The sequence below is a fragment of the Danio rerio genome, chromosome 6, assembly GCF_052040795.2.
Source record: "Danio rerio strain M-AB ecotype USA chromosome 6, GRCz13ab, whole genome shotgun sequence".
NCBI classification, from domain to species: domain Eukaryota; kingdom Metazoa; phylum Chordata; class Actinopteri; order Cypriniformes; family Danionidae; genus Danio; species Danio rerio.
Genome location: NC_141026.1, coordinates 7,692,894 through 7,716,774, shown reverse-complemented (window position 1 = coordinate 7,716,774; position 23,881 = coordinate 7,692,894). Strand labels below are relative to the sequence as shown.

The following is a 23,881-nucleotide window of genomic DNA, read 5'->3' as shown; positions in this document are numbered from 1 at the left end:
TCTTAAACACTGCAGAACATCACATGCTCTACATACAGAATGAGATTGGCCATATGATCATCGCTTCATCTCTCTTCAGCAAGTGCTTATACAAATACACAGACACTGCAGAGCCCTAGCCAGTCTGGTGAAAGGGGTGGTTCTTTTTTTCTCAAAAAGTAGGCCTTTTTGCAGTCATTCGTCTCATTTTCTATTGAATAACAAGGTTTAAATACTGCATGTTAGCACTATTTTTGTGCTTAAAATAGCACTAAAGCTTGTCGGATGCTCATCATAACCACACTTTTTGATGTACCAAAAGCATTTCTTAAAGATTTAGAATATAAAAATATGAAAACAATACTTCATTATTTTTTAAATACAATAATAAGAATCTGTTAACGTTTTAAATTTATTAGGCAAATAACAAAACTGACCAACACATTCAACTTTTCTTAGTATGAAAAAAATGCCATCCCAAATTCAGCATCCCAAATTCTATATTGACAGCCAACACAGGATTCCACTTGGTCTTAAAGCCTTTTTCAGTGGGTTATTTTCACAATTTATTATGGAATCACAGTCAAAATAGGACAAATAAGCTCATGTTTGGGACAAATTCTGGACATTTTTCAGTGAGGGGTGGGTCTTTCGGATCACCTGAACGCCCTCTGGCTATGGGACTGCACTAAAGCATTTAAAAGCCGTGTCTATCAGCTGATCCATCAGCAGATTGCTAGCTTTTAAATGCTTCATGGCTTCTGTGTAAGACCTTGGTGAAGAGCGGTGAAGCAAGGATCACTGGAGCCAATCACATATAGTTGAAGTCCTCCTGAATTATTAGTCCACCTGTCTATTTTTCCCCAATTTCAAACATAATAGTTTTAATAACTGTTTTCTTTTATCTTTGCCATGATGGCTGAACATATTTGGCTAGATATTTTTCAAGATACTAGTCTTCAGCTTAAAGTGACATTTAAAGGTGTAACTATGTTAAGGTAATTAGGCAAGTCATTGTATAACTATGGTTTGTTTTGTAGGCAATCTATAGTTCACAAGAGAATTCACTAATAATTCTGACTTCAACTGTATGTGATTGGCTCCAATGATCATCGCTTAATCCCTCTTCAGCAAGTGCTTATACAGATGCACAGACAGTGGAGCACTTGAAAGCCGTGTCTATAAGCTGATCCATTTCTATGCCTATCAGCTGATACATCCTCTGATAGACATAGCTTTAAAACGCTTCATCTTTTCAGCGTAAGCACTTGGTGAAAAGCAGTGAAGGGATGATCACTGGAGCCAATCATGTATATCTGTTGAGCGAATGGAAACTAAAGCCAACCAGAAGTGTTGATTAACCACATTCAAATTTGAGCGGGAAATGTTTTTTAAAGTTTCAGCACCGTCTGGGGCCGAAGTCAGTACAGTACACTGCCAAAAATTGTTGCTGCCTTATTTAAATCAATCAAATTAACTTTTCTAGCCATCTCAACTTGCATAAATCATACTGACTAAACATTAAGTTAAGCTTTGTATAACTTTAAAAATGCAGTTGAAATAGGATTAATTTATGTAAAGATTTACAAACATAAACTCTAAAATTAAAAAGGATTCATAAGAAAGCTCATCAAAATGGTCTAGGACAATTTTCATATCATTTCCAAAAATAGTTTTTACCTGGAAGTCGTCCACCGACGGCAGGTTTCTCTGTAGTGTGCGTCGCTGGTGCCACTGGTGGAGAGTGTCGCTTGTTGCTGAACTGAGTATTCGAGCCGCCTGCTCTTCCTGGAAGTTCTTAATAAGTGACATCGCTCCATACGCACTGGTAAGGTAATAACCTCCTGCACGTGAGGAAAAACAAAATACAATTATTATTCTTACATAATTTAAAATCACAGTGAATGCAAATCACTGTTTAATGGGATAAAGTAGTGTTAAAGGTCTTTGTGAAATATTTTTAAATTCAGCAAAATAACATGCTCCATCACATGCTTTTTCTACCACCTTCTCTATGATAAGGCCTTTATGTAACAACCACTTCATTATTTATGACATAAAATACCTCATCATACACCCAGCGCAATAAGGCGCAAGACGTGTTTGGCATGATTTGTTGCTATTTTCAGACCAGTGAAACTGTAATTTTTACATTTTGCGCCATGTTGTTGAAATAGCAAATCCATTTGTGCCACTTTGTGGACTCATGGGTGTGCTTGTCTAAACTAGAGGTGTTAAGATTATTGGTGGGCCGTTATCAGCGTTAATGTGCTGTGTTAACGCGACACTCTTATTGGGCTATAAATAAAATCTTGATAATCTATTCTGGGTCTATTCTACGCAAGCTATGATGACTTTCACCTTGATATTTTAGTGCAGATGTACCAAATTGCACTATAGGGAGCGAGAACGAGTCTTCAAACCTGTGTGTATTCCTACTGTGAAATTACCACATCAATAGTGATGTGCTAACATGGATGCAGTTCACTACAGTGAATTTAATTAATGTTAGTTCCACATCTAACTATCAGGCACCTGCAGAGTTTTTTTAAGTAAAACATATACAAATAAAATGGAGCGGGTGCTTTTTAAAATGAATGACAGTGAATAAAAGTCAAACCCGTGAGCGTCTGACAAAAAAGTGCCCTTCTGAATCAAATCAGCAGGATGCCCTTCTGGATCTTTCACTAATTTTAAAGACACTACGCTTACATGGACATCTGTAGTCTAGATATTTGCCTTAATAGACATTAATATAATTAAGGTGTTTACGTGTAGTGCTTTCATGTAAGAGTTTCCTGTAATTTTGGGTGACTTTAGGTTTTAGAGACTTATGCATCACCGTATGGGGCAAAAGAATATGGTGTGTGTTTGGATATAACCCACACTTCATTATTGTTGTTCAATTATTCATTTCCTGGAAATTTAGAATAAATTTAAAAATAATTTTAAAACGATTCTTTGTGCTTAACAAATTAAATTAAATATGTGGGCTGATGGATGTCTTCAGTAGAGTGCATACAACAACGTTTTCTTATCCAGAAAAGTAAAGGAGAAAAGTAAAGAGTAGTAGTAAAGAGAAAGTAAAGAGACCGAATGGAGGAGGCTTGTTCTTTATCCTGGCTGCAGATGGTCTGTTTCACCGTTTTCTCGCTATTGAAGCGTTCAGTTTTTTCACTTACAAATTCCACCATGTAAAAAGCAAATGAACCATGGCGCGACACAACTGACCCTTACAGGGAATGGCAGATCAGACTCAGATTGTTCACATTATGCTCAAAACACACCCATAACTCATTAAGAGAATAAGCACAACCCTGTTAGACCATGCACCGGGGCGCAAAGTGTGGTTTTCTGTCATTAAAATAGCAAAAGTGCATACAGATACACCCTTAATGATTTTGCGCCATGTGCTTTAGACTTTTCCCCTAAATTGTTAAAATAGAGCCCAAAGACCTTTTCATCCTGAGGTTGATTAAATATCTGTAAAAATCAGTTGTTTTTTTTCAGATTAGTGTGGCCATTTTGTACCCTTGCCACGGATAAAAAAAAGATGTACAAAGATGGAATGACACAACAAATGTAATTATAGTAAAATTACTGTATTTTAATTATAATTAATGTACAAAATTCCTAAATTTGATTCTGTAGCTAATTGTTGTTTAAATTATTGTTAAAGTTCACGTGAAGCTTATAGGTTCAGATCAAAGTTCCATAATGCAAATTACAACCATAAATAAACCGAAAACACAAAACACGTTAAAGCTGTTAATTAACAGATATTGTTTACAGTGTAAACAATATTCAAACATTATATTTGAATTGACCAAGTAGAGTATCGATACGAGCGACACGGTGGCACAGTGGTTAGCACCGTTGCCTCACAACAAGAAGGTCTATGGTTCGAGCGCCGACTGGACCAGTTGGCATTTCTGTGTGGAGTTTGCATGTTCTTCCCGTGTTAGTGTGGGTTTTCTCCGGGTTCCCCCCTCAATCTAAAGACATGCGCTATAAGTGAATTGAGTGAGCTAAAATTGTTCATAGTGTATGTGTGTGTGTCCTGGTCCTCCAGGTTGGGGGTTGAGGGTTGGGCCAATGACCCACCTCATAAAAACTAGATGTTACGAAAAACCAACATGGTGCCACTAAATATCAACATTATAATGGGAGTAAGAATAAGTAAGAGTATCAATACATCAGTTTACAAAATAGCCTTTTATTTAGTTTGAATGCTGGACAAGTATATTTCCAAACAGATCTGACCAAAGGGAAAAGAAAAAAACATGAATTATTCAAGACCTGGTTGAAAGGAGATTTTGAAACTGATATAAGCAGGAACTGTCTCTATAACGAGGACAGAACATGCTGTCTGTCCCATTAGGTCATCAGGTGAGAGATCTGACTGTACGCATACAGCACAATACATCTTTTCCATGAATGACTGCAGCACTGAGAACAGGAGACTCACACACTGGAGGAAATTACTCTGCTGGGAACATAACTTAGGAAGTGCTTCACAAATGGAAAAAGCTGCTCTGTTTGGAATCTCCTCCTGTTTGCACAAGTATTTACTTGAATACATTGTGTTTTGATTTATTAATTTACCAAGGAGCCGAACTGACATGAATGTTGAGCATGAAAAACCAGTTATGCTTTGGTTTGGTTTATCATTCATTCATTTATTCATTCATTCATTCATTCATTCTCCTTTGGCTTAGTCCCTTATTTATCAGGGGTCGCCACAGTGAAATGAACCGCCAACTATTCCAGCATATGTTTTGCGCAGCGGATGCCTTTCCATCTGCAACCTTGTACTGGGAAACACCCATACACTCTCACATTCACACGCACACTCATACACTATGGACAGTTTAGCTTATCCAATTCACCTATAGCGCACGTCTTTGGATTGTAGGGGAAACCAGAGCACCCAGAGAAAACCCACACGAACACAACGAGAACATGCAAACTCCACACAGAAATGTCAACTGGCCCAGTTGGGACTCGAACCAGCGACCTTCTTGCTGTGAGGCAACCACTGAGCCACCGTGCCGCCCTTTTGGTTTATCAAATAATCTAAAACAAATAACTGACCTTCTCCATGAAGTAAAGGCGGATCTATCAGCTCCATCATATACAGGATCTCGGTGTCCAACTGAGGCATGTCACACTGGACCAACACATACGTCAACATGGGCAGGAAATCATCTGCTCCAAACATCCGCACTGGCGCAGACGGAGGAAATATTGATTAGTGACCTTTACACAAGCCATTCCAGCAAGTACCTTCCACTTGATTAACCCTTAAGCATGCTTCGAATCGCAGCACTTAAAGAGACAGTGCACCAAAATATGTCATTTCTGTCATCATTTACTCACCTTTTACTTACTTTTACCTATACCAGTTTCTTTCTTCTGTTGAGCACAAAATAAGATATTTTGAAAAATGTTGGAAACCTGTAACTATTTGCTTCCATATTTGTTTTTCCTACTGTGGAAGTCGATGGTTACAGGCTTTCAGGTTTCTTCAAAACATCTTATTTTGTTCAACCGAAGAAATAAGCTCATAAAGCTTTGAAACCCCACAAGTGTGAGTAAATAGTGATTACATTTTCATTTTTAGGTGAACTATCCTTTAATTAACCCAGGTGGACACTTTTGAGCATGAAGGTCTCAAGTGTGATCCCATTTTTACACAAATGTCACATCACTGTGCTTTGATCAAATAAAATTTATCAAGTTATGTATTTTATTCAGATTTTTAATGGTTTTTTTTTCCATTTATATATTTAATGCTTTTATTATTTCACTATTTATTTCCTATAGGTTCAACTTATGGATGACTTAACTTTGTAGAATCAAGTCCTCTATTTGGTTGTCTTAAGTTGCAAACTTATTAAAAGTAGCCAAGTCTTGAACCACTCAGATATAAGAAACTATTTAAAACACTATAGCATAGGTCCCCCTCAAAAAATAAAAAAAATAAAATAAAAATAAAATAAATAAATAAATAATAATAATAATAATAATAATAATAATAATAATAATAATAATAATAATAATAATAATAATAAATAAATAAAAATAAAACAAACAAAAATTAGACAGAGTTATAAATAATTAACAGTATTATTGCAAGTATACAATTATCATTCTAAATAAATAACAGAAATTAATTCTAAATGTAACTGGAAAATAATATAAAGACAAAACTTGAGTAATTTTAATATTATTTACATTTTTTTTACTTAATTTAACTTTTGCATGAATATTAATTCCATTAGAATGAAATTCTATAGACAATTCTATATAATACAAAAAAGATGTTTTATTGATTTATATACTCTTCCTTGTCTTAAACCCGACTCATGGCCGAGAATTAGGTTTATTAAGTATTAACGATTTTATTATGGGATTACCACTCTCAACAAATAAATTTGCGTATGAAGTAAATCATATCCAAGCACATGCCCTAAGAAATAAGGTCTAGTGATGCCCCTGGAAACCTGTATCCATTGACTTTCACAGTATTTGTTTTTCCTACTATGGAAGTAGATGGTTACTTCAAAATATCTTCTTTTGTGTTCAAGAGAAGAAAGGAACTCATAAAGCTTTGAAACTTACACAAGGGTGAGTAAATAGTAATTACATTTATATTTTGGGGTGAACTATTCCTTTTATTAACCTGTGTGGACACTTTTGAGCACAAAGGTCTCAAGTGTGATCCCATTTTTATTTAGAAATATGTTGTAGACCTGTGACTTTCATAGCATTTGTTTTTCCTACTATGGAAGTCAATGGTTACCGGTTTTCAGTGTCTTCATTAGACCTTTTTTTGTTGTGTTCAACAGAAGAATGAAACTCATTAAGGGTTCACTCAAGGGTGAGTAAATGTTCATTTTAGGGTGAACTATCCCTTTAAATTTAAGAACCAAGTCCAAGAATCAAGGCATTTTTTGTAAGTGTGTTCAGAAGTCTTGAATTGCTCAGATTGAATTGTTTTTAAATAATATAAATAAATGATTTTGCCCAGAAATGTTGGATTCTAAAGGGTTAAACCGTAAGTGCTTCAACCTATTCAAACACAGAACACCTTAAACATAAACACACGTAAAAGCCACAGAACAAGAACAAAACTCCACCCGCGCACACACCTTCATGCTCTTGCATAATGCTGTAGATGAGTTTGCAGACTTTAAGCAGCACCATGATCTTCCTCTCTGGCGAGTACATGCTGCACATGGCTCGGAGTTTTCTGCGGATGCGCTGGATGGCGTGTGTGTCTGGTGCTTGTGCTCCGTTCACTCCCAGCTCATTGGGTCGTTTGGTTTTGGCAATAGCCAGATTCTCCTGCAGCGTCTGCCAGACTCCAGCGGCCGCCTGGAACTCATGCAGCGCTGAGTGTAAACAGCCGTACAGTGGTTTCAACACACACTTGTGCATGGCCTTCTCCAACACTGGATCTGAGAGAAAAAATAAAACACAAAAGACTCATTTAAAGTGATAGTTCACTCAAAAACAAAAGAATTGTCATCATTTACTTCTCACTTGTTCCAAAACATTTGTGTTTTTTTTTTGTTGAGTACAAGGAAAATGCAATATAGCATTATCCACTACCTGCAAAAAACTTGTATTTTTCACTTATTTCTTCTGACGGTGAAAACTTAACAATATTTTAACTTGGTCTAAGAATTTTTTTTGATAGTTGGACTAGAAAAGAGACAAAACAAAATAAAAGAAGCTTTTTTTTTTTGCATTTTTAAAATTCAATTTCTCTACCTGAATACTGTTAGAGTTCTATCATACACACGTTATTTTTTCAAATATCTTACTTTAATTATATACAACTACTTAGCTCACATGAAAAGGACTGTCATATTTCCGAGTTCCTCTAAAGACTTGCCCTCAAATGGCTCTGATTGGTCAGCTAACATAATGTGCTGTGATTTGCAGATCAGCTTCATATCACTTGAAAGCGTCTCTGTTATAACATTATAGTGCCTCTGGCCACGCCCCCTCGATGCGTGGGGTGTATGTGCGTAACACCTTATGACATCATTAACCCAGATGTATTTTTTTTATAGTCCCCAAACTTCGTTTGCTGTAGGCTTTGCTAAGCTAACTCTGTAAAAACCATTAGCTGCGTCTCAAATGACACTATGCACTCATGCACTATGTACTTATGCATAGTATACACTCAACAGCATAGTATATGTATGTAGTGTCATCCCAAATGGCACACTAATGTTTTTTTACTAAGTGGAAATTCAAACCGTTTCCCTGATGACGTTTGACGGTTGCCAAATCAGTGAAATAAATGACCAAACTATCAAATAATACCTGCCATGAGTATAACGACATTCACCATCAGTAGGCGCTATAATCACTCTCATAGAGAGTGATTTCATAGAGACCAGTTTTGCTTCCACAATCCAAAATAAATAAAGTTATCCAACATGTGTGCCCGATAGCTCCGCCCCTTCCGCTACGTGAGCAAAACTGCAGTCGTTAAGTGTCCATCATTACACACTTCATTTTAGCAAAAGTGCACTTATTATTTTTAGAGTTTTCAATGTGAACACACTACTTGCACTATTTACACAACAAAATGGCGTGGAATAGTGCATCAGTATGTGATTTGGGACGCAGCTATTGTCTCCCTTTGCATTAAACTTTAAGCATATTACATTCAGAGATATTGTTTATGTTCACACAGCTATATTACACATCACCTAAAGTTTAAAATATGATATCATAGTGGACCACCCCTTTAATAGTGCACAGCTAGGTCATACCTTTGCCGGTGTAAAATTTTGTGTCCTCAAGAATCAACACACACACACACTATATTTATGGAGACGCCCCACTGACGTAATGAGTTAAATCCTTTACAAACTGTATATTCTATCCCACTATCCCAACCAAACCAAAGTAAATACACACATATTACTACATCAACAAAAAAAATATGCTATTCTTGTCCAAAAGAATACTCACAGAAATGAAAACAGATATTTAAAACAATAGCCAAGATGTAAACTGTATCCTTCTGTGATAAACTAAGAGGAAATGTTGTCTATTTGTGTCACACTATCAACAACCTTTTAACCTGCGTTTTCCACAGCAGCCTAAGGAAATATACCAACAGCTCTGTAAGGACAAGCAATGCTCACATTCAAAACAAAACAAAGCAGGCATGTTTCTAGTGTCAGGGATGTGCTGCATAACAATAGAAGAGTCACATTTTAAAACACCACTTCTTTCTGGACTGTTTAGCTGTGTGTGTGTTTTTTTATGCATTGCTTTTTCAGGCAAGTCAAAGGAATCTAAGAAATCAAAGTAATTCAATTAAACTCTGACTCTGCAAACTGCACAGGTTAGAAATAAAAAAGTCAAGTTAAGGATATATATATATATATATACATGAATAACAAGAAAGCTAATATTTCTAAATGCATCAAATAAGAGTTTCCAGAGACTAGAAACATATAAAGGAAAATCTATCACTAAGACAAAATCTTTTTGAAAACTAAACCTTTGTATTCCTATGTATTCACCACTAAAGGGTGTATATTACCGCCTTAAAAATACATAAATACCTAAAGTCTACATTTTAGTATCTAAATGGTATTTCAGTGCTTTTTGTTTGCCTTTTTTCTGAAACTGCATTGTTAGGCATAGTTGACTCTACAAGTAGCACAAAGGTTATTTCTGCTCACGGAGAGCCACATAGCAAGTTTAGCTTTAATTAAAAACACTGTTAATCAGCTACTTTAGGTCTTTGAGATCATTAGATATTTCCAGGAAGGTGTGTAAGAGCTATATTTTGCACAGAAGTTGCCTTCAAGAGCAGGATTATAGGAGCTCTTGAAGTAAAACCATTCATAGGCTAATCTCACAAAGAATCACCCTCTATTTTTGAGCATTTCATGACCCTAAAGCTCCATTTACTGTTTTGAAGATTGAAAAAGCACCTCATACACACAGACTACCATTTTATTGCATATCAGTAAAATATTCCGGCCACAATATACAGACTAAAATGCATTATGTGACATTCATGCTCACTGGGTATTAGGGTTGTCACGATACTGGAATTTGGTACCAATCGATACTGGAATTTTAAAAACGTCAATTTTCCGCTAACATTTGAGCTGGGAGTTCGGGAAACTGATGTTCTTATTGGCCAATCACAGTCATTTCTGTTGAGCACGTACACACAATGGCAAATTAGCGGTTTTAAGAATGTGCTCAGCAGTGCTCAAATGTTAGCGGGAAATTTAAGTTTTTTAAAATTTCAGTATCGATTCATATCAAATTCCAGTATTGTAACAAGGTATGCGCATATTTTGCCGAACTTAATATTTGTAGTGTACTGCTTATGTAAAGGTCATATAAGAGGAGCTTGATAAATCAAGAGAGCAATTGTGAATAGCCACACCTATGTTTTAAAAAGTTTACGTTTTAGTCGTACATATTAAAACAGATCAACAGGATTACTAAACTAAACTAAACTAAACTAAACTAAACTAAACAAAACTAAATTAAATTAAACTAAACTAAACTAAACTAAACTAAACTAAACTAATTTCCCTTCTTAGACTTTACAGACCTGAAACTTGCCTTTAGTACTTATTCATTGTTGCTCTTAGTTGTGTAAATTGCTTCCTTGCCCTCATTTGTAAGTCGCTTTGGATAAAAGCGTCTGCTAAATGACTAAATGTAAATGTAAATGTAAACTAAACTAAACCAACCAACCAACCAAACCAAACCGAACTGAACTCAATAGAACTAAACTAAACTAAACTAAACTAAATGAAACTAAACCAAACCAAACTAAACCAAAACCAAACCAAACCAAGCTAAATTAAATGAAATTAAACTACACTACACAAAAATAAACCAAATCACACCACACAAAATGAAATTAAACTACACTACACTAAACCAAACCAAACCCCAACACACAAAATGAAATTAAACTAAATTAAATTAAACTACACCACACTACACAACACTACACTACACTACACTAAACTAAACCAAACTACATCACACGAAACAAAATTAAACAAAATTAAACTAAACTAAACCAAATCGCATCACACCTCATCACGACACGCCAAACGAAACAACTAAACTAAATTCCATGTGAAATGTCAGCTGGACTAATAATAACATCTAATGAACTCTTGTAGCAGCATGTTCGCAGCTGTGGTGAACTGAGAGATGCAAACACATATTTATTCATGAGACAATCTTCAAACAATACACTCCACAATAACATTCTAAAATATTGCATTTCTACTATAGTTTCAAACAAGGCAAATAAACCAACTACGTACCCTGTACTCACTATTTATTATTTATTAGTTTCTTTCTATCATACCATGAAGGTCAGTGGTTACAGGTTTTCAGCATTCTTCAAAATATCTACTTTTGTGTTCATCAGAAGAAAGAAGCAAAGGGTTTGAAACAACTAAACTAAATAAAACTAAGCTAAGCTAAACTAAACTAAACCAAAGCACACAAAACTAAACTAAACCAGACCAAACCACACAAAACTAAACTAAAGCAAACTAATCTAAACTAAACGAGACAAAACCACACGAAACTAAACTAAACTAATTCACATCACACCCCGCCATGCCATACCCTGCCAAATGAAACGAAACTAAACTAAACTAAATCAAATCACACCCCACCACACTACACCAAACAAAACTAAATGAAACTAAATGAAACTAAACTAAACTAAATCAAATCACACCACACTACACCACACCAAACGAAATGAAACTAAATGAAATTAAACTAAAGTAAACTTAACCAAACCACACAAAACTAAACTAAGCTAGAACAGCATCTTTAGTATTTTCAAAACGTTCCATAATCGCAAGTCGAAGATGCCAGATAAGTCTGGACACCAGGCACAACCTTAACAAAGCATATGCATTTTAAAACTAAAACATGTCAGTGTAAACAGCACCTAAAAAGACTTCAAAAGACTCACCAATCTGGTCCTCAGGCATGTAAGACTCTATAGGCGGGTTCATCTCTGAGCTCTGCTTGAGGTAAGCCTTCATCTGGGTCATAAACTGCCTGATGGTCTGCAGAAGATCTTGACTAGACGAATGGCAGTTTTTATTCTCCTGTACAAAGCTCACATAATCCTGCACTAGGCACCCGAAGTAGGAGCCTTTGTCTTGGGACAGCTCGATGATCTGGAGCAAGATGCGTTTTTCAGGAGTAGCCAGTACATTAAGCACACCGCGGACTTTTCGGAAGTGTCTTAATGCACGCGGGAGGACAAGTGATCTCGGACGAGTCCCGACAAGTTCGACTGCCAGCAGTTTCTTTGACTTGCGGGATGCGCGAAGGCGAAGTTGAAGATCCCGTTCAAGTCCCACACCATAGTCTTCCTCTTCTTCATCGTAATCATCAGTACTGTCGTCGGTGGAGAGGCCCTGGGACACATGGCCTAAAGGGAGCGGATGCGGAGGAGAATCCAGAGAGTCGGAAGAGGAAGTGGACAAACTTTGGCCGCTTGAGCTTCGCCCTTTCTCTTCTTGTCCAGTCCACTGCTGCAGGATGCTGCTGCTGCTTGGGTTTAATAGAGTCGTATGGCTTTGATTGGCTTGAGATATGGCTCTAGAGATGGTATCATCATCTAATGCAATAGTGCAACGGTAGCTGTCGATGTCTGGAGGCTCTGGAGGTCTCGGTGCAGGTTTTTTGGAGCTAGGGTGTTTGGATCCTGTGGAACCAGTGACAGATTTGGGTCTTTGACTCATTCTGGAAGCACGTAAAGGCATATTCCTAGAAATTTGAGGTACAACAGGCCCACAAATTAAAATGCGAGGAGGAGGAGGCCTAGGTGGAGGAGCTGGATGAGATTTCCTGTTTCCTGCTGCCAAATCGTCAGTGATCACAGTTGCTGCATTTTGACTGAGATCTTGCTGTGTCTTGAGGAAAGTTGGGTTTATAAAAGACAGGGCACTACTACTTTCACCTTTGGAGGCATTAGGGCTGTTGTCGGTCAATGGAGGGATTAGATTCCCAGTTGGGCTGCAAGTTTGATCCTCTCCCGGTAATACATCAGAGCAGGTGCCCTCTATACAGATCGATGTCCTGCCCTGAACTAGAAGACTGCCAGGGGCAGAAAATGTCCTGTGTTGTTGGTTTAAAGAACATTCCCAGAATCCTAGAGAAACATGGAGAGAATCTGATTAATGGTTAACACGCACACACACAATCTTTGAACACACACAACCACAAAAGCAGCAAACACACCCGCTCCGGATTCCTACCATCGACCACCACTTGTCGTCAGCACTCATGCAAGTTTGAGAGTGTGTGGCTATATTTAGTTACAGCCAGGTTGAATGAAGAGTCAGTTCGCTTCTGTCGCCCTCAGTCCTACTGAATTTAGCTAACTCAGACGAGCATTTCAGAAAGCTGATTCAGAAATCCCATACAAACACACCCAACACAAAGTCGGCCAAAACCTCAGTGAGTCATTTTTATCCAAACAGACGGAGTGTATGGAGAGGTAGACGTCACAGAGCACACCAAACTCCTCCTCTATCTCCTCCCCAATGGTTCTGTCTTTCACTCCACCCATTTCAGTATGGTTTCTCCTTATGTTGTTGTTTTTTTGATGAGCTTCTGGAGTGATTTCACAAACAGCCTCTTCGAATAAAACTTCTCCTTTTTCTCATATTACAAAATCAAACTTTAGCAAAATCAAGAATGTTTTGAATGGTTTCCAGGATGTCGTAATACAGTTGCTAAGGCATTCTCAAGGTTTTATTTAGCTCACTGCTTTGTAACTATCTCTTGCTATGAAATGAAACTGTTTAGGAACTAAAGAAGTCTTGTGTTTGTTTTCTGTGAAGGTGATATCGCTTCTGTCTGGGTCTGAATTTTACACACTCTTTCCCTGAGTAACCTGTGCTCTGATTGGCTCACACAGTCTCACACACCATGTGGAATGTCAGCTGGACTAATAATAACATCCAATGGACTCTTATAGCAGCATGTTCGCAGCTGTGGTGAACTGAGAGATGCAAACACATATTTATTCATGAGACAATCTTTAAACAATACACCCAAAATCACATAGTATGGACTTTTTAATAACTTTCTAAAATATTGCATTTCTACTATAGTTTCCAAAAAGGCAAATGAACCAACTACTTACTCTTGTACTCACTATTTAATATTTATCTATAATATTATGAAGGTCAATGGTTACAGGTTTTCAGTATTCTTCAAAATATCTACTTTTGTGTTCATCAGAAGAAAGAAGCAAAGGGGTTGAAACAATTAAAGGGCGTGTAAATGATGACAGAAGCTGATAGGTGACCTGTTTTATTATCCTAATAGCAATTATTTGATTTTGTTTAACTGTGATGAACTAAATGCAGCATATTTGACAGTCATTCATTTTTATGGTACATTTATCTAGATAGTTGTTCAAAAACACACTTGGATTTAAAATCATGACCCCTGTATGTGAACAGCCGCTGTAATTGAATGGTTTTTTGACATTCCCTCCTTACCTATTTGTTTATTTTTAATCCAGTTAAATACAAATAAACCACAGATAAATGTGCTGATTTTTAAAAAATAATTCCATAAATTACCTACTTACTTTATTGTTTCCTTCAACCATAGATCATTTCATATAAATATCAACATTTGTAAGATTTAGGGCTCTATTTAACAATCTACACTGCAAAAAATGCTTTTCTTACTTAGATTTTTTGTCTTGTTTCTAGTGCAATTATCTAAAAAATCTTAAATCAGGAAGAATTTTCTAGGTAAGCAAAACAATGTCTTGTTTTAAGAAATAATATGCCAAAATGAAATGAATTTTTCCTTAAAACAAGCCAAATAATCTGCTAATGGGGTAAACAAAATTATCTTATTTCAAAAGGAAAAAACAAGATTATTTTGTATATGCCATTGGCAGATTATTTTGCTTGTATTAAGGAAAAACTAGCTAAATACTCGCATATTATTTCTTAAAACAAGACATTATGTTTTGCTTACCTAAAACATGCTACTTGATATAAGAAGTTTTAGATATTTGGACTGAAACAAGACAAAAATCTAAGTAAGAAAAGCAATTTCTGCTGTGTAGGCACAAGGTCTAAAGCGCAGGGCGCAAAAGCCTTAAGGGTGTGTGGGAATCCACTTTTGCTATTTTAAGGATGGAAAAATACGCTCTGCGCTGCAGCGCATGGTCTAACAGGGTTGTGCTTATTCTCTTTATGAGTTATAGGTGTGTTTTGAGAATAAACCAATCAGAGTCTCATCTCTCATTCCCTTTAAAAGTCGCATAGCACCATGGCACATTTGCTATTTACATGACTGACTTTGTAAGTGTAAAAACTGAACGCTTCACTAGCAAGAAATCAGTTAAACAAACCATCTGCAGCGTGAGGATAAAGAATGAGCCTTCTCCATTCGGCATTTACTATTCGGCATTTACCGATTTTCTCTTTCATGGATAAGGAAAATGTGTTGTATGCACTCCACTAAAGACATCCATTAGCTTACATAATTAATTTTGTTTGTTAAGCGCAAAGATTTATTTCAACACTATTTCTAAATTTATTTCTAATTTCCAGCTAACGAATAAATGAACAATAATAACAAAGTGAGCTCAAACAACTAAGTTATATTCAAACACACTTCCTAAAGCCTAAAACCTGACAGGCTTGTTTAAAAAAAAACAAATATAAATATGCATATAATAAATAGACTCATAATAATAATAACATTATACAAAAGCAAACTGTCATAAATAAACTAAATAACTAATAAAAAAGCCCCTTGAGATAAAGAAGGCATGGAGGCAGTGGTTTTTATATTTATGTATAATTTTTAAAAAAATATATTTTATTCCTTTAATTCTTTTTCATTTGTAAAGATATTTATCTATTGCTGTACATTCTGCATATCTTAAGCAATGTGTATGAGTGCTCAACTAACACGCTCTGCGCTGGACTTTAGACCTACTTTCAGCTGGTCTATTGAACAGTCTATTTAAGTTCCTCAAAACATCAACGGCCAAACAATGCGCCTTAACACACCTCTTTTTTAGATCTGAACACCCATAAGTCCACAGAGTGGCGCAAATAGATTGGCTATGTAAAAAACACGGTGGAAAATGGGAAAATTACTGTTGCGCTGGTTTGAAAATAGGGGGCAAACACATGTTGCGGCTTATTGCGCCAGGTGTATGATAGGGCCCTACGTGAGCTGAAACAGTTTTGAGGTTAACTGATCTATGCCTTTGGAAAACATTTTGTATAATGAAAATCAAATTTTGTCTTTATTTGTTCATGAGAAATTTGTGAAGATTTTTTTTTTATAGATTTAAAATGATATATTTTTTATTTGGAAGTAAACAGATCAAATCAGTCACTTGGGTTAAGGTGGATCTCATGAACTTTAATTTCATTTATTCATTTTCTTTTGACTTAGTCCCTGATCTATCAGGGGTCGCAACAGTGGAATGAACCACTAACTACTCAAGTAATGGGAGCAACAACCTGGTAATGGGAAGAACTTTAAATTAATTTAATTGAAAAAAAAAAAGTATTTATGAATTATCATAACTATTGGAGTTTTTATTCAGTATTTGCTTGTATTAGTTGTCAATTTTAGCTTCTCAATGAAATCTATAGGTTTTAACAGCCATTAAATATGGGCAATTAAACATGAAAATATTCATATGTCACTATATAAGCATTATATAATGTTAGTTATATTTTGCTGCTTGTTAATGTTTGCTAATGCAAAATTGAATACAACATTATTAGCCTGTGAAATGTTCACTCTTTTTTTCATATATTTCTCAAGTGCTGTTTAATAGAGATACTTTTTCAAACGCATTTTAAACAATAATTTTAATAACTAATTTCTAAAAATACATAATACATAAAACTTAGACTAAATTAACTACAGAACATAAAATCCAAACTATATGAACTAGGTTAATCAGGCAAGTTCAGTTAATTAGGCAAGTCATTGAACAACACTGGTTTGTTCTGTAGCCAATTGGGAACAAAAATGAAGGTGGTAATAATATTGGCATTAAAAATTATTCGTTTAAAAAATGATTTTAATCCAACCAGACGAAACGAAAGTAGTTGCTAATCTTTAATTGGGAAATATTTGAAAAATCTGTCAAATTTTACAGGAAGGCTATTAATTTAGTCTTCACCTGTATATAGCAATAGAAGCAAACACAAACACTAAACGAGACACTGGTAATTGAATGTGGGTCAGTACCTGCCCCTTGCTTGGCCACTTCATGCAGATCAGACAGGGTTTCCGCAGAGTAAATGGCCTCAGGAAGCTTCAGTGTAGAGGGCAAAATGTCTCTAATAGGAAACAAAGACAGACAGACAAACAAATGAAATGGAAGAGGGTATAAACAAGCAATGGATGAAGCTGAGAGAAAGAATGTGCACGCACAAAATGATTCTGTCTTTTCATCAATAAAAGGTCAAATTATACATCCAAATCACAACAGCAAATGTAATCATATAAAATAACTAAATTTTTATATAAAATGTAATTATGTAATTATATAAAATAAATTATTCTGCTCTTAATAAGTGGACAATTATTATTGATTAAAGAGAAAGCAGACTATTTGGATTCTACGAGTGGCAATGATCTTTGAATGACATCATTTTAATAGTTTGTACATATGGCCATTCATGACAATATTTTGTTTGCTGTAATAAGGTGATGGATTATTAAAGCATTTATCACTGTAAACAATTGCATGAATAAAAGCTTTCATGTTGTCGCAACACAACTTGATTAGGTTAATTTAACTTTATTCTGTTTACAAATGTATGTGTATTGAAACTAGTCTCTTTATTGCATTCTATAGTCTTTGATTAAACATAAAACAATTAAGTTGCACATGAAAAATCTTAAAAATTGTGTTGTTTAAGCTCACTTTGAATAAGTAGTTTTAACAAGCAGAAAAAAATAATAAATGTGGAGTGTGGGTTCATCACTGCACACTTATCAAATTTGCAAGTACCTATACTTCCTTTTATGGTCAATAATCTTTTAGCATTACACTTTTTTTTACACTTTTTTAGCAATAATCTTTTTAGCATTACCAGAGTAAGGATGGTACTGTAAGAGTGCAGTGAAACAATAAATAATTTCATTTTATTTAGTTACATGTAGCCAGGAGTATACACTGTAAAAAGCGATTAATTAAATCAATTTGAAAAGTGACTAAACATGTTGCCTTAAAAGGGAAAAGTTGACTTTACTTAAAAAAGTAAGTTTAACTTGTAATTGTTAAGTTGACTTAACTTCATTCTTATAACTAAGCATATGATTCATTTACTTAATAATTTGTATAACTTTTTAAAGCAAAGTCAACTAATCACTTTTTACAGTGTAAGCAAATGCTTAGGGTTATGTTTTTTCCTTATTCATAACTGTATATTAGCCATAGAAAACGTGATGGTGGCTTGATTGGCCTTATGATGTCCAGTCAAGTAATTAGTAATCATTCACTGTAAAATTGTTACCTGCTTATACAATAAAAGGCCACAAGACGAAAGAGGTCAGCAAAACTGATGTTTGAGCCCTCCAGAGAAAATGCTAAACAAAAAAAGAGAGAAAAATACACATGAATTAAAGATATTTATAATATAATATGATATAATATAATTCATACAATACAATATAATAATTAATATAATATAATATAATATAATATAATATAATATAATATAACATAATATAATATAATATAATATAATATAATATAATAATTAATATAATATAATATAGAATAATATAATATAATATAATAATTAATATAATATAATATAATATAATATAATATAATATAATATAATATAATATAATATAATATAATATAATATAATATAATAATAAACAGGAGAAATTTGAGGAAAAATGTCCTGAAATACAAGATCTAAATAATGTCTTTGGTATTAATGCCAATGTCTTTAAGTGTGAAAACCAAAACATAAGCAGAATAATTTACTGCGGTCCATTGATTTATTAGAAAATAATGCACACCCGCATCATGGCCACATAACCACTTTGGTTGAGCATTATTGTCTATTAATTCAATGACCCATCATCAATAATATAATATAATATAATATAATATAATATAATATAATATAATATAATATAATATAATATAATATAGGGGGCGGCAAGGTGGCTCAGTGGTTAGCACTGTCGCCTCACATTAGAAAGGTTGCTGGTCCCTGGGCCAGTTGGCATTTCTGTGTAAAGTTTGTACTCTTTAAATGTTAGTGTGCGTTTCCTTTGGGTGCTCCAGTTTACAAACACGCACAGTTCAAACATGCGCCATAGGTGAATTGGGTAAACAAAATTGCCCCTATGAGTGTATGTATGTGAATGAGTGTGTATGGGTGTTTGCCAGTACTGGATTGCAGTTGGAAGACATATGCTGGAATAGTTGATGATTCATTTTGTTGTGGCGACCCTTGATAAATAAGGGACTGAACGTAAGGAAAATAAATATATAATAAAATATAATATAATATAATATAATATAATATAATATAATAAAATATAATATAATATAATATAATATAATATAATATAACATAATATAATAAAATATAACATAATAAATTTAATATAATATAATATAATAAAATAATACAATATAATAAAATATAATATAATATAATAAAAAAAGAATAAAAAACAATATAATATAATATAATATAATACATTTTATATAACATAATATTATATAATATAATAAAGTATAACATAATAAATTTAATATAATATAATATAATAAAAATAATACAATATAATAAAATATACTGTAATATAATAAAAAAGAATAAAAAACAATAAAATATAATATAATATAATAAAATATAACATAATAAATTTAATATAATATAATATAATATAATAAAAATAATACAATATAATAAAATATAATATAATATAACAAAAAAGAATAAAAAACAATATAATATAATATAATATAATATAATATAATATAATATAGAATAATATAATATAATATAATATAATATAATATAATATAATATAATATAATATAATATAATATAATATAATATAATAGCACTAAAACCAAACAAAAAAGTGTCACTTTATAGAAAATTTTAGGGAAATTTCTGCACTGATTCTGAACTTGGCAGCTAAAATGCTCAAAAGCCCTTGGCGTCTTTCAGACCACATCCAATTCCAAAACACAGAAGGATATTCACAGCTGGGTTGCATCCAGGCCAAAAGCACCAGGGTGTGTCTTCAAATTCACATGGAGAATTTCTTGGAACCACACTGCTGTAAATGCCTGAAATGCTGCCAGGCTACTATTGTCACATTCAGCCACAAATATGGTGCCTTTGTTCTGAAGCGAGCCAGTAGCAAACACGCACTGCAATTATAACAGATTACCTCTCGAACAAGCAGGGAAAATCTACATTCTGACACAAAACAGATTTATAAACCGATACATAAATACAATACAACACTGATACAGAGTGCTCGTGTGTGAAGTCATTGCTGAGCAATCTTTGACCTCTCAGTCGTTTGCACGTGCAAGCAACAAGCCTCCCAGTGTCAACAAACCATAAACAGATAAATCCACTATAACAGATCATAAATGAAAGAAGAAACCCTCACACATCATTTACGACTGAAATTACTGAAGAGATAGTGAAAAGAGGAAGACGTGATTAGAAGTCACAAAGGGTCAACATCAGTTATGATTTAGTGTGACATAATAGACCCGACATACTGTACTGGCTCTCCTTTACAGGGACGTGGAGCACACAAGCGTCTGATGCATCCCTCATCTGAAAAGACAACATCTTCTTTTGCAGGACAGATGACTTCCACACCAAAAACACCTGGACGGGAGGACAGAACTTTGTTTTATTTCTAGTTTTATTAATTTTACTGATTAATTAAAGGCAAATCGCAAAACCTGCTACAGTATGTCCAACAGGTTGTCATTGCGTTGACCCAAAATGTTGAAGCAAACAAAATAAAGAAGCAAGTTAAAGAGATAGTTCACCTAAAACTGGAATCATTTACTCACCCTCATCTTGTAAACCAGTAACCATTGACTTCCATGGAATTAGTTTTTTTTTCCTAAAATGGATGTCAATGGTTAGCGGTTTCCCTCAAAATGTCTTAGTTTGTTTTTAAACAGAGTAAAGAAACTCATAAAGGATTTGGAAGCATTTTGAGAGTAAATAGTGGCTAAATGTTCATTTTTGGGCGGAGTATCCCTTTATAATTGTGTATATATATATAAAAAAATCAAACACTGAGGGCCCTATCATACACCCGGTGCAATGCAGCACAAGGCGCGACGCAATTGTTGTTTGCTAAATCTAAACAACTACATTCTCACCTTAAAAAGCCTCAAAAGTACATTATGTTGTCCAACAGCTGCAATATTAGTCAAACTGTAGTGAGTTTATTGATCTGTTGTCACTCTATGTGAGCGGAGTGATACATAGGAGTGAAGAGGCAGTATGAGCTCTGATATTGCAGAATATTACACTGCTATCAGCCAATGAGATTCAAGAACATAACTGTTACACACACACGTTTGTTTTTGTGAAAAGTGGGGACATTACATAGGTTTCCATTCATTTTATACTGTCCAAACCGTATATTATATTGCCCGCACCCCACCCCTAAACCCAACCATCACAGGAGACTGTGTGCAGCTTTACTCTCTGATTAAACTCATTCTGTAGGATTTATAAGCATTTTGAGAAATGAGGACGTCACCAATGTCCTCATATTTCACCTCCTTTTTGCAATACTTGTGTCATACCTATGTCATTATACAGATTTGTGTCCTGATATGTCACAAAAACACGTACACACACACAAAGTCAGAATTATTAGCCCCCCTGTTTATTTTTTTCCCCAATTTCTGTTTAATAGAGAGCAGTTTTTAAAACACATTTCTAAACATAATAGTTTTAATAAGTCATTTCTAATAACTGATTTATCTTATCTTGGCCATGATGACAGTAAATAATATTTTACTAGATATTTTTCAAGACACTTTTATACAGCTTAATGTGACATCTAAAGGCTTAACTAGGTTAACTAGGCAGGTTAGGGTAATTACGCAAGTTACTGTATAACAATGGTTTGTTCTGTAGACTATCGATAATACAATTAGCTTAAAGGGGCCTTAAATGTTTTTTTAAAAATGAAAAACTGCTTTTATTCTAGTCGTAATAAAACAAATAAGACTTTCTCCAGAAGAAAAAATATCATCATGAAAAATTTCTAGCTCTGTTAAATATCATTTGGGAAATATTTAAAAAAGAAAAATAAATAATAGGAAAAATATAATAGGAAGCTTTACAACAATATATGTGTGCAAATACACTGAATTAGTCAGTCCCAAAGCCAAAACTAGAACTAATCTAAAAAAAAAAAAATTTAAGATCACAGTCCAAAAATTGGTGCAAATAAGTAAATATGGGAAAATGTTAAATATAATATGAATATAACTGTTTCATACAAATATTTAGTTAAAATACACCAAAAAATATTGGCTATATTCACTGAGAAATGAATAATAATGTTAATTTTCAAAAGAGGGTGTACTCTATGAGGGAGCACTGCATGTAAAACAACCAGCTTGACATCTCCTTAAGTGTTTTTCTCATAAAACTAAGATGTGTTGGTAACAGCATGACGGTGAATTTCCCTTTTTTTTTATCTGCCTGGTGTTTTAGCGTTTCCTCTAACATCTTTTACCCCAGCTGGCTGCTGCAGAAGGATGCCAGTGGCCTCTTGCTGGTCGATGGAAAGCAGAAGCCAGATGGGGTGTGTGTGTATCAGTTTGTCCAACACACTCACACCGCTGCTTGCACAAGCACCATCGACTTCAGGATACTGCAGACACTCTCCTTCTATCCTACAGAGAGTAAAACACACATGAATATAGTGGGCTGACTGTCATAAGAGACTTATTTCATGTGATTTAAAGGGGATGTATTATGTAAAAATTACGTTTATATGTGGTGTTACGACCCCAAAATGTCTAGGGCTGAAGTCGAACATAAAAATGAAAGAGAAAATAAATAAACAGTTAGCAGGTTTGATTTTAAATGACCTTTAAGGTTCTTTTATTGTGAGAAGGTGGAAAAGGTTTGTATTTACAATAAACAAATAAATGAGAGAACAAAAAGCTTCAGGGCTGAGCAAGGCCAAAATAATAAACAAAACATTTACTAACTCCACCCCGAAGATAACTTACCTACTGAATCAAAAATAAATTGAGAAAATAATTTACAAACACTACCCTTACTCCTTAACTAAACGAAAAACAGGAGAAAATCAGTGTCAAAGTAAATGGCACTCAGCCCCTACGGCGCTCAGCTCACAGCTTTATCAAACAGGGTATTTGACTCTTGTGGATGGGGGTGACTTTTTGTTTGCGCTCATTTATTTGTTTATTGTAAATACAAACCTTTTCCACCTTCTCACAATAAAAGAACTTTATAAATCTCCACTAGCTGAGTGATATCCGATTTAAAGTGGGTCTCAGATTGTACAAGAAGCACTGCATTAAATTACATTTCCCCCGCCATATCTTTGTAATATGAGCATTTATTTTACCCCAGTATATTCAATGGAGCTTCTGCGTTGATTCTGACGGGCGCGTGCGAGTAAATGGCTTTTTGTCTCGTTTTACGCTTGAGCAACTAAACAAATGCTACAGTTCATTTAACTGAATGCATTTTAATGACATTAGAACATCGATGCTGTATAAGGAACCGTATAAAATGGGAAAAAGTTCACAATAACAGGTCACCGG

General features: G+C 34.4%; 1 protein-coding gene across 3 annotated transcripts in view; it reads right to left on the bottom strand.

The window, feature by feature from the left end:
• rin2b (Ras and Rab interactor 2b) overlaps window positions 1-23,881 on the bottom strand; it is a 36,202-nt gene that overhangs the window by 3,414 nt on the left and 8,907 nt on the right. The window contains exons 5-12 of one of the 3 annotated variants that reach the window (XM_087256522.1): window positions 22,819-22,978; window positions 20,822-20,933; window positions 18,561-18,633; window positions 17,287-17,378; window positions 11,993-13,183; window positions 7,134-7,442; window positions 5,074-5,205; window positions 1,660-1,823 (exon numbers count right to left, since the gene is read on the bottom strand). In XM_087256522.1, coding sequence (XP_087112648.1) covers window positions 1,660-1,823; window positions 5,074-5,205; window positions 7,134-7,442; window positions 11,993-13,183; window positions 17,287-17,378; window positions 18,561-18,633; window positions 20,822-20,933; window positions 22,819-22,978 — 2,233 coding nt within the window. Of the gene's footprint in view, window positions 1-1,659; window positions 1,824-5,073; window positions 5,206-7,133; window positions 7,443-11,992; window positions 13,184-13,272; window positions 13,494-17,286; window positions 17,379-18,560; window positions 18,634-20,821; window positions 20,934-22,818; window positions 22,979-23,881 lie in introns of those variants that run through there. The other 2 variants (XM_087256523.1, XM_087256524.1) reach the window with 2 other exon arrangements.